This window comes from Rhipicephalus sanguineus, chromosome 11 (assembly GCF_013339695.2).
Source record: "Rhipicephalus sanguineus isolate Rsan-2018 chromosome 11, BIME_Rsan_1.4, whole genome shotgun sequence".
Taxonomy (NCBI): domain Eukaryota; kingdom Metazoa; phylum Arthropoda; class Arachnida; order Ixodida; family Ixodidae; genus Rhipicephalus; species Rhipicephalus sanguineus.
The window spans coordinates 73600209-73612494 of record NC_051186.1 but is presented as its reverse complement, the minus strand read 5'-3'; the positions used below and the strand labels follow the sequence as shown (position 1 = coordinate 73612494).

General features: G+C 43.9%; 1 protein-coding gene across 1 annotated transcript; it reads right to left on the bottom strand.

The window, feature by feature from the left end:
- Positions 1-1679: 1679 nt before the first annotated feature.
- LOC119373774 (uncharacterized) lies at positions 1680-7497 on the bottom strand. Its single transcript, XM_037643833.2, has 4 exons — positions 7395-7497; positions 6707-6798; positions 3161-3483; positions 1680-2055 (listed from the first exon to the last, which is right to left on the bottom strand). The coding sequence occupies exons 2-4, from the start codon at positions 6783-6785 to the stop codon at positions 1816-1818; spliced, it is 642 nt and encodes a 213-aa protein (XP_037499761.1). The 5' UTR covers positions 6786-6798; positions 7395-7497; the 3' UTR covers positions 1680-1815.
- Positions 7498-12286: the final 4789 nt, after the last annotated feature.

Genomic DNA, 12286 nt, shown 5'->3' with positions numbered 1-12286 from the left:
ACTGTTGCAGTGAACAGCAAAATCAGAGAGATCTGTTTTTCAAAATTTGACATACGCTTCCTTTATGGTATATTACGGCACCGTCGAGTCACCCTTGCTTCAGGCCGACAGTGTGCCACCCTCTCTCTTTTTCATATGTTTTATTTCAGTTCACTGAATCATCCACCGTACATCACGACCCCTCCGCACATATCCCATAGCACTGGTCATCCGTTACAAGTCACAATACCACGTACCCGGACCACTACATTCCAAGCCTCCTTTTTCGTAAGAGCAGCAAAAGACTGGAACGGCCTGCCTCACGCCATATGTGCCATCACTAACCCATCTATGTTTGCAGAAGCCATTAAAAACACCGTTGTATAGTTCTTTTTTTGTTATACACCACCCCTTATGTAATACCCCTACAGGGGGTCTTTAAGGAAATAAAAGTGAAGTGAAGTTATTATTATTATTATTATTATTATTATTATTATTATTATTATTATTATTATTATTATTATTATTATTATTATTATTATTATTATTTGATCTGCATACACAGATACACAAGGACACAGAGAAAAGAGGGAGAGAGCAAGCTGGCAACTGCAACCTCGAGGGGCACAGCGACTGCCTACTCTTTCGGGAGGAGGGAAGAGGAAAGGGAGATAGGGGGAGAGAAAGAGGAAAGAAGATGGGAAATTAAAGAAAAAATGACGAGGACTTGGACAAAAATAGGTAAAAACACGAAAAACAGCGCCTATAAACAGGTGACCATACCTGTTTGGTACATAAGAGTCAGCAGACCTTGATGGGCCTGGTCACGTCGAGAAACATACCCTCTCGGAAAGAGGTAATCGTCAATGGTCGCGCACTTAAATTCAAGAAATTTATATTCCTTTATCAGGACAGACCGCTGCGTAAAAAATTCGGGACAGTGTAATATAAGACGCTCAAGTGTTTGACAGGAGCCACAAGCTGCACACAACGTACAGTTCACACGCCCTTGATGGTATAAGCGTTCGCGCACCAATACAGAGCCGACTCGTAGATTATATAACAGTGGTCTGGAACGACGATGCAAGCCACGACCACGAACACGGGGAGGGAACGATCCGTTCGCGACCCGCAAGTATTGGTGCAGCTTTAGGAGGTAGCGGTGCATAAGCAGACGAGCGTTGTCCATCATAGACGAAAATTCCGGGCAGTGACAGTCATCATGTTTTCAAGATAGAGCGAGGCGATCGGCCTCTTCATTTCCAGCAATGCCCACGTGCGAAGGTATTCACTGGGCAGCTAGGGACACCGCACGTGAGAGAATTTTGTTCGCGGATTCTATGATACTGCATAGAATAGGGCTGTCGCCCTCTTTTCGAGTCAGTCTGCTAAGGGCACAACGAGGGTCTGTACTGATGACGACCTTCGACGTAGGTAATCCTTCCTGCACGTAATTAAGGGCGGCATCAATGGCTGCTAGTTCCGCAATCCCCGATGATGATGGGTGAGGTATTTTAAACAGTAGCCTGATGTCTATCCCAAAGCAGTCCTACTTACTATGAACAGAAAAAACTTCCAAATATCTCTAAGTGAAGTAGAAGTCTTACGTAGAAGACCTGTGCGACTGCCTATTATAAGGCTTGAATTTTTACAATGAAGAAGGAAAGCAAAAAAAGAATTCAAGAAATTTAGTAGAGGCATGCGACAATATCACATCTTTTATTGACGATCGGGTGTATAAAAAATTTGCGCATTTCCGTGTTTCCACATTAGATACATACATGAGATACTGGCAAGCCAGAGTTGGGGCGGAATTCAGTCTCCCTTTAAACCCCGTCATGAGTGTTCGGTCGCCTCCTTAAGCATTTTGCGGAGTACAAACTTCATCGTACTCTCCCATACCTCAGCGGATATACCTGGCAAGAATATTCTTGAAGCTCCTACGACGTTCTGTAATATTTCCCCGGCACCTCGCAGGTATACGGCATTGACACGGGCGTTGACTGGCATCAATTCGCCGTCAAGAACCAGCTTTCTTTCTGTATTCGCTTCATCTTGAGCAGTCGCGTTGGCCACCTAAAAGGCAACATTGTGAGAACTTGACGTGAAATAACAAAAGATTGACTGATGTGGAACTGTTAACACATAGCGAAAAGTGTGCAGATTATGTGTCGCTATACAGAAAGCGAGATAAAAAAAATGAAGTTTGCACTGCCGCGCAACGCTAAAAAACAGCGAAGATGGTCGATACGCGGGCCGTATAAAAGCAAAGAAAAAGCCAAGTTTGGGCCTAGCTAAACCAAGCAGCAGCCAAGATTATACCTAGCATAACCTAGAAAAAACTTTGTTAACGGTCGTCTTACTGCCAGCTTTCCCAGCTTCGCCGTTAAAATTCTTGAAGAAGGTGTGTCGCTGGATCCAACGTTTTGACAAGTGTTCCTGTCTTCTTCAAGGCTGTTGCTGCGTTGAAGACACGACCACTTGTCGTTGAAACGTTAGCTCCCGAACACCGCTGTTCAAGGTCCTTTTATCTCTTCAAGCGTCAATCTTATCCTGAAATTCTGCCTTGTATATAAAACGAGGCAAATATGAATGTGGCATTTAGAAGGAAACTTAGCGTCTCTTCTTTCGGTCTACCAAAGACGATGAAGAAATGAAACACGATGAAAATAGCACTATACAGATCCGCATTCGTTAAAAGTCACCGAAGTTTTAGGTCTACTAGGTTCACGCACGTCGACATTATTTCATTTCTGTCGAAATATTTCACCTGGTTGTATTCTCTTCTTTTTTTCTGTCTTTTGTTCTTACTTTTGTTGCCCACCCCTCATGTAATGTCCCTTGGGACCCTTGAGGTATTAATAAATAAATAAATAAATAATTTATTTATGCGCTCTTGTAGAGACAAGAACAAAAGATACACACGCACGTTGAATACGAAAACTAAAGTTATGGTCCTTACCTTCAAAGTTGAGTCTACTGAAAGAATGAATTTCGCTTTATTCATGCCGCTTCGGTGTTTTTATCGTCTGTGACTGCTTTCGACCAATGTAATGCGCACTTTCGTGCGCATTACATTACAAGTTTGCGCACTGACCGACCGCCACATTTTCCTAACACCAGGTCATATACCATTTCGCAGTGAAAGAAACCAAGCTATATATTTTTAGGGGTGTGTTACCTCGAACGTCACCGTGACTCTGGCCGTTCCGTGGATGCCGACGACTCCCTCTTTTCCGCTACAAATTTTCCACGGTGCGGAGAACTCCATGGGATAGTCAGCGACGATATCTACTTTGACGAGTCTGTCATCGTCGCGGCAGTAGGTGGAGACGGGACCGTAGAGTTTGAAAATGTTGGCACCCTTCAGCACAGGAGCACCAAGAGTAATTCCGAGAAATATTTCACCTGGTCGCATGTCCGGGTCTGTATACGAGGATGGCAGCTTCCGAAGGATATTTGTTATCATCCGTTCGGCGTTGACTCCAGAAAAGTCGCATTGATCTGTGCCAGGAAGAATGAGCGAACATTACATAAGTGAACGGCGAAACAGTAAACGCGTGGCAGTTGTAGAAATGTGACAAAATCAAATCGATTGATTCGCAATTTGTACTATAAAGACTGCTCAGCAATTACCTAACACGTACGAAAGTCATTTAACTATTTAGTGCTTAGAATTGACGCTCATGCTTTCTGGATTAGAAACTATCTTCAGAATGACAGACAGCATTCCAGTGGATATACTGGAAAGTCTGTTGTTCAGAGTTTGGAATAGCCGCGCGCAGTACTGCTCCTTGTCTTTGCATGTACAAATATAACAAGAATATTTAACCCGAATAAAAACAATAATTCATGAGCTTATAGCTAACGGCGATCGCGTATCGCATTATTCTTGCATGATTACTTTCCAGAAAACGTCGACACAATTTTAAAGAGACCGACAACTGCTTTTTTCGACTCAGAATTTATTGCGCAGCGGTCCCCCTCGGTCGTCGTTAGACCAGCAGCGGTTGATTCCAGCGCAGGGACATTTTGTAAGAAGTATTTTTCGATCTGAGAAGCCTCTAAAAGAGTTAGAGTCTCTCGTCCAGCAACGCTGAGATGTACTAGCGATGCCGATAGCCCTCCCCCTCAAATTGCTCATTACGCTCAACGTTCTGCTTCCACAGGAGTGAGTGCAACTGCGGAGAACCACCTTAAATCTAAGATTTCTAACCGTTTTTAAATATACGTAGCAGGTAGAATGATTTTTCTGAGCGCTCCTCGTCACGTGAAGTCTCTGTACCGTCTCGCGAGCCAGGAGCTCCTGGTACTTCTTCAACTCCTCAGCAGCTGCCGCTAGACGCTCAGAACAGCCTTCACGCTGCCGCTCATGAAAATCGTACGATACGTCAACCGAAGTCGGCACCACTGTTATGTTCACTACAAACGAAGGCGTATCGCAGCATTTTAAGTTAGTAAAGATTATATTAAAAAAAGTCACAGTTTCGCCGCAAGGGCGAAGCAATGAATGCGATAGCAAGAAAAGCGGCCCATGATGGACGCGCTGCAACTACCGTGCGTCCATCACTACCCGGCAGCTACTAGACAGTTTTAATTTCACGTACGTAGGGACTTCTCGTACGCAAACGTGAAAAGTACGCGTACGTTACGTGCACGACATCTGAAACGCTTTTAGCTACACGTACGAGACGCGCGGTGAGAGCTACCACGTAGCCCCATCTGCTGAGAATCATGAACACTGCGGTAGCTTGTTCGAGCGCCCGCGCGAGCAGACAGCGGAAGGCCAAGGTTCTGCCTGCGCAAATATAAGAAGAAGCGAGAGAGCTGGCCGACGCCTTTAAGTGCGCCCGTCGCGCTCCTAACGCCATATCGCTGGTAATGAAGAAACGCTTATAAGCGCCTCCGGACTGCAAACGGTAAAGCGTGTGTATATAACGCTCGCCGTTAGCTACCTGAGGGATCTACGCTTTGTGGAGTAGTGCTTAGCGCACCGCGCTGTGAATTGAGAGGTCGCTGGTTCGATTCCGCGCTTCGGAAGCATTTTTCTGATTTATTTTTCTTTGGGATATGGACGTATGTATACATACTTATACATATACGCAGCATGACGGCGGCGACGGCGACGGCAAAAACCAGCCGAGACTGTCCATATAATTGCTATCGCAATAAAAGAAGTTTAGTGCGCTTCAGCGCTAATATATAGACCATTAACGATGTACACCAATAAAAGGTCACGTGATATGACTTATTTGTATATTTGCTTTGAAGGTAACTTTTCTTGACTTTAGTGAGGAAACAAAAACATAAATTTGCGTCTAATTAGAAAAATAGGGCTCGTTTTGGCCCATACGAAAGACAATGTTTGCATTAGTGGAGCTATCTCAATTCCTTTTCTGAGCGGTTGTCTCTTCCTATAAGCTGAGTTGCATAGGACTTGTGACTATAGTATTCCAGCGAACCATAACTCGTGCGCCCTAATGATTAAGATGTCTTCTACTATATTCATATAGAACCATAGAAGTGAAGCAAAGTTTTTGTGTCTTAGAAAACAAAAGAACAAAACTTTGCGGTAGTTCTATAAGCAAACAAAAAACGTCATTTAGCAAATAGTACAAGGCCCAGTATAAAAAAGCCGGCAGATCCCACGCATTGTGGGAATCGATGTAATGCGAAGCAGCCAGCAAAGAGCTGCATACATCGTCTTGTATGTCACTGAGGGAAATGCGTGTCATGGTTTTCATGTTAACTCCTATTATTTATGTTCGTCACACAGTAACGTCGCGCAATACCAACTTGGGGGTCGATCAACATAGAGAAACGGCCGCCAGCGCACCATGAGCGTGGCACGTAAGTCATGCTGTACATGACATGTGTGTCATGACTTGCATGTTAACTCGTGTTATTTATGTTCGTCACACAGTCACGTCGCGCAAGACAAATTCCGGGGTAGATCTAGCTAGCGAAACGGCCACCAGCGCGCCATGAGCGTGGCACGTAAGTCATGCTGTACATGACATGCGTGTCATGATTTTCATGATAACTCGCGTTATTTATGTTCGTCACACGGTCACGTCGCAAGATACCAATTTCGGTGCATATCAATCTAGCGAAACGGCCGCCAGCGCCCCATGAGCATGGCACGTAAGTCATGCTGTACATGACATGCATGTCACGATTTTCATGATAACTCGTGTTATTTATGTTCGTCACACGGTCACGTCGCAAGATACCAATTTTGGTGTATATCAAGCTAGCGAAACGGCCGCCAGCGCACCATGAGCGTAGCATGCAAATCATGCTGTACATGACATTCGTGTCATGATTTTCATGTTATGACTTGTCATTTATGTTCGTCATACAGTCATGTTACGCCATACCAATTTTGGTGCACATTCGATTAACCAAGCGACCAGGAGAGCGCAAAGTCGTAGGCGGCTAGATAGATAGATAGATAGATAGATAGATAGATAGATAGATAGATAGATAGATAGATAGATAGATAGATAGATAGATAGATAGATAGATAGATAGATAGATAGATAGATAGATAGATAGATAGATAGATAGATAGATAGATAGATATGGTCAAAGTCGCAGAAGTTCGCTAAGAAATGCTTCGCATTTAAAATTAAAAATGTATATCTCGTTCACTGACTTGGAGGTGAAATATTATTCATATCTTACGGTGCGCCGTCCTAAAAGACTTCTATGCACGCTTCCTTACCTTCTGATTTCACTTGTGTGGTTCCAAGAACAACGCAGGTGTAAGCAACCAGCAAGACTACACCAGTGTTCAGCTTCATCTTGTAAATTGGGCTGCGAAGAAGGCGAAATAAAATATCATCTATATCATCTCCAACTGCGCGACACACCTGTATAGACGTTTTACATACTTCACTAATTCTAACGTCATTTCTTAAATTGTTTATCCTCTCTCCTTATTCACATTTCCGTGGAACACGAAGAAAGGAATATCTCGTCCTTGTTTCCAACGATTGGTACTATCAAGCATCACTACCAATGCGATCAAGCGAGTATCCCATCAAGATATTAGTGTGATGACGTAATTATGGTAAGCCTTAATGAAATTCTTTGGCAAAAAATTCAGTGACTGGGAGCACGTACAGAAGGAAAATTAGCCTTGAGCTAGGCTGCTGCTGTTCTGCCCTTAATAGGTAGATACTGCTCAAAGTTGAAGAACACTTTCAATAAAAATGATCGGCATGAATATTGCATTACTGCGCCAAACAGGTGCGCAACGCAAAACTGGGAACGTACAGTCTAGAAATTATTTTCACAAAGAAGAAACTTGTTGATAGGAGAGACGAAATTTCATATCAAATTGAAGACTTAGGTAGCGGATTACGCAAACGGCATTGACGGCCGCTGGATATATTTGTCAGGTAACTCACCGAAACGTCACGAGGGGTTTACTAGAGAGCTAGGCTAACTATGTTTAGAACTAACGGCCCCTTGATCTAATGTCGCGAATACTTTCTCAAGTCCAACCTTTTATGTGTCCGCAGAAGAGAGTTGCGTGCGAGTATTACACCAGCATTAGCAATGTGGGCGTCCTTTTTTTATAGCAAGCTCAATTGTGTGCTATAATGACCTCAACGAGGAAAGAAACCGAAGTGGCGTTTCTCGACACGTGCGGAAAAGTTGTTTATGGACGTGCCTTTCACGTTGGTTTCATAGTTGGGCGTGTATCGTACTGCCGCGTCTATTTATTTTTCATTACTGTTCAATCTCTATTGTATTTTTCTTTTCTTCCGCTCCATTCATAACGTCGTGGTTCCCTCTTTCCGGCGCCGCTGCCACAAGAGCAATACAAATGAGAAGCTTTGGTTATGGCGTTGTGAGCCCGTGTACCAGTGCTTTAAAACCTCACTGTTTGTACAGCGTTTGCATAGCTTCGATATGATTTTTTTTGTTTAAGTTCTGTGCTAGTGGTCGTCGCTTTCACGGTCTTGCCCTTTTGTTGTTGTTTTTGTAACCTGGAAAACGGGTATGCTGGATCTACGGAGACCGTGGATGAAGGGGAAGGAGCGATGTGAGAATCTGATATATTTTAGTCTGGCGCATAGTCCTGTTATATAGCAGCGCAACCGCTTGCTTTCTCGTCAGATGATAGCAGCGTCTGATAATGCTGATATCTGAACACAAATGAAAGCTTGTTCTTCGCCAGGCATAGCCTGATAGCAGTGTGAGTTCTTGCACAGCATCGCAGGGCATCGCGCACATATAAGCCAAATGTATTCTTCGCAGCACTTAAAACATAAATTCCACCATATACACTGGTAACTCCGCCGACACCATGCTTATTTTTGTGGTCTCACGTAAAACACTTTTTTGTGCAGTATTCAGCAAAGCATAATTTTTGCTAATGCGGCGACAACATATCGTATTCGGAAAAGAAAGGCGTGATCACGGTAAGATTGATCTTAAATGTCCACATGACGCGTGAGAACAATTCGTTCCAAGAATCTCCCTTGAGTGACTGTGGCGTCATTCGCCACATCAACATACTTTGGCTCAGTAGGCATTTTCACCTAAACACGTGCTATCGTTAGCACTACAAGCTGGAACAAGGAATTCGCGTTTATTCGCAAAAAGCGGTTCTGCATCATTGGAGGCTTCCGCACGTTTCTGACGACGGTAACATTTGTTTTCATGAAACAAAGATTAGTGTCGTGGTTATAGATACTTGGACAGCAAAATGCATTTTTTTTTCCTTGCGAAATTAAAGGGGGTCAGCGTACATGCACCGATGTTCTTATCTAACACACCGTACGTAATGTTTAAATGTGGTATATAGGTGACCAAGAACTTCGCATTATTTGCAGGGTGTTCTGCCTATAGTTTAGGTATTTATTGGTAAAACAATTCCTTGTCATCATAATGTTCTCATGTATGAAATGGCATTGAGTATTTGAAAAGTCTTCATTTAAAGAATATTTTTTTTTAATTTTAGTGATGTTTCAGCTGGTTCATGGGAATTTATTGTAGAAGCAAGGCACGCAGTCATGAAAGAGAAAAGATACAAACGACCCAACCGCAGGCGTTTAATCTGCCTGCAACTCTTCTCTGTCCGCGTCGCATGCCTTACTTTATTCGAGAATAAACTTTCTCAATGTTTTACACGAGTCACAGCAATTGTTGTGAACAATTTAAAAACAATGTTCGTGTGCAGGAACCGACGTTTCGAAAAGCGGACTTGTCTTCTTCAAGGTTGAAACTGCATACTTTCCTTAGCGATTGTGTGTATTTACTTCGTACTCGCTTCTCCAATCCAGACAAAGGATGCGGAAAGCGCAAACGCGAAAGCGGGGGTGGGGGGAGAGGCCGGCGTGATGAAATGGTCAAATGAATCAAAAGAAATGAGTCAAAAGGGAATGAATCACAAGAAAATAAGTGTTCCGTGACAAAAAATATGGTGTGGGAGGTGTAGACGTTTCGCTGAATTATGGTTGTCAGAAGAAAGCCCCATTTGACAATCGTAGGATACAAATTCCTGGGAGAAGGGCTTAACTGTCATTGGTTTCGCTTTGTATGTTTATACCTTCCGGCTGGACTGTATTAAACTTGTTAATAAGGTATGGCTCTTTATATTTTCTGTCTCTTGGGGACCAGAAGTTTGACTGCAGTATTTAAAGTTTGAGACCGTCGAAGTTGTGACCTGTAACCTGAACACGCCGTGTTCGCGCGACGCCCGTTTAATCTAACATTACCAGGCTGTCCTCTTTCGCCAATGTACCGTTTATGATGATATGAACATTGGATCGTATAGATAATATTCGAACTAGTTTAGAATAACAGAGAGCTGAGCTAGTTGGTAAAGCATTCATTCTGAAAAGGCAGGGCGTGCAAACACGGACACAAGAACGACGTCAGGACACCACGAACGCCTTTGTGGTGTCCTGACCTCTTTCTTATGTCCGTGTTTTCACGCCCTGTCTCTTAGAATGGATTTGAACTGTGCAGGCAAAATTTTACTACATTTTATATCATGGACGTAATCACTTGCGGTGCTTTTAACCATAATTTCACCTTGAACGAGTTTGCAAATCTTACCTCTTGGACAAAAACAAGGTGTTATGTAGCCCGTAGGATGAGGGTCTACTTTTACATGCAGTGTCATGTCCTGAAAGTTCCTATTGCGGCGATACACGACCTTTGGAAGCGCTTTTAGAAGGAGCTCGTTGCTTTCTAAATACTTCCGGAGCATAATATTTATATTTGTGAGCGCATTTGATTGTTTCGTAATAAATGCTAGCGGCTTGTTGGGCTGTGCTACCGGGGCTTTTTTTAGACAGAGTTGATTTCCTATAAAATTTGCATGCTTCGTTGTAGACCTTGTTAAGAGCGTCGTGTTGGTAATTTCTTTCAACTAATGTTATTTTTTAGCTTGCTTAAGTGGTGAATTTAGATAGATAGAGCGAATTTATTAGAAGGCAAAGAGGTCGGCCTGAGCTTGAGCGCTCTAGCCTGCTACTCTGCACAGGGGAAAAGGGGAAGGGTGAAAAAGAGTAATGAAGATGAGGATGGGGACAGGAAGAGGTAATGCGTATGTACAATAACTACGCAGCACAGTGGTATTCTTAAAGTCTATCATCAAGTCCTGTACTCTTGAGAAAATCTATGAATGCTCTTGTAGCAGTCGGTGATGCTGTCTGGTCGGACATTGCGGACAACAGATTAGTCTCACCATAGTCCCTCAATACTTTTTTATGGTCACGAAACTTCGGGCCAAGTTTGGTATAGGGACATAGTCTGCCGGCAGGGGCGTTTGTGCAGACAAGGGGGCTTTCATCGCGGCCGCCTAAACGGCTTTTTGGTGCGTCAAGAGGTTTCCGCGGCGGCGACTCGCTTTGGTGGCTTCACGGACATATTTCCGTGGCTTTTTTATATACTGATCACCCATCGCGTACAGGCAGCGTACTCGTATCTGCGCGTAGCGGCCATAAATGTCTGTTCGGTTGCGGCAGTGTTCTATTCCTTTCGATCGCGGCGAAATCGGCGTGCAGCCACGCCCTGCACGCTGATTTAGCAACGACTGCTCGGTCATGCCTTTTTGACGCTTTTTATTTTCCACGAGGCTGTAGCCGACGTCAGCGGAAGAACCGCGACCAACACAGCCGTACGTACGACGGGTGTGAATCCCGTCTCTTCACCAAGAAACGTTCTGACACGCGCAACTTACGCGATGATACTTTCTGCCGGCGATTTATCCATGCTTTGAAAAAAGACTTAGCTTAAATTCCTCTGAATATACATGACCGAGTTAAACGTTACTGGTACATTTCCGTGCGCCACCGACGCTCGGCGTAGGAAATACCACGCTCGGCGTAGGAAATACCACGTTAGAGAAAAAAAATTGTAGACGGCCCATGCGTCGCTAAGTTCTCTCTCGGGCAGACTGCACGTACAAAACTCTGAAGTGAATATCACAACAACATTGTAGTAATACGAGTGAAAACTCTGATAACGATCTTTTACCAGCCTCGGTGGCTAAGCAGCTAAGGTGTGCTGCTAAACATGCTTGTTGAAGCGCTCGCATTCCAGGGAGATGAGGCGCAAAAACATGTGTAGTTAGATTTACAGGCACATTGCAGAGCCACATGGCGTAGTTTCCTTTTTTTCTTTCTTGCAAAATGGCTAAGGACCCTTGCACTCTGCGAAGTGCCAAGCGATTGTATAATGTATTTTCCCAGCCATGCTCTACAGCAGCTTCTTTCACTTGGACGAAAGTTGAACAAGGGCCTTGTGCAGCTGTTTGATCTAGAGGAAATATTCAATCCTTTTAGCACCTTATTAAAAGGAGAAAGCCAGTGGGCTTCATCTATTCTATATATTCATAACAAACAGTAAATTTCTGGCTATAATCATTTTATTTTGAAAGCAGAAACTGAAGGCAAACAGTGAAGAACTTAGCAGCACAAACAACTGTTCCGAAGCGCTGCACACAGCCTCCTCTGTTTTGCAAGCTTTGTCCTCAGCCTTGTTTACCGTCGGCATACTTTCTGCAGAACAAGGGGAAAAACACAAAGGTTTACGAAATCCATCACGTTTGCTCAACTTGCGTTATAATCAGCGTGCCGAAAAACACAGAAGAGCAAGCCGCGTAAAATTGGAATATTTACCATGATTTACTGCATCCAATTCGTCGGAGACGTCCACGCCGATCCTCTGCACAGCATTTTCCCCACTGGAATCCTCCGAAGACTCCCAACGATGCTTGACCGGCCGCCTGTGAGGCAACTGCCGAGGTGCCGGCTTCTTTTTGGCCAAGTAAGCCGGGAGA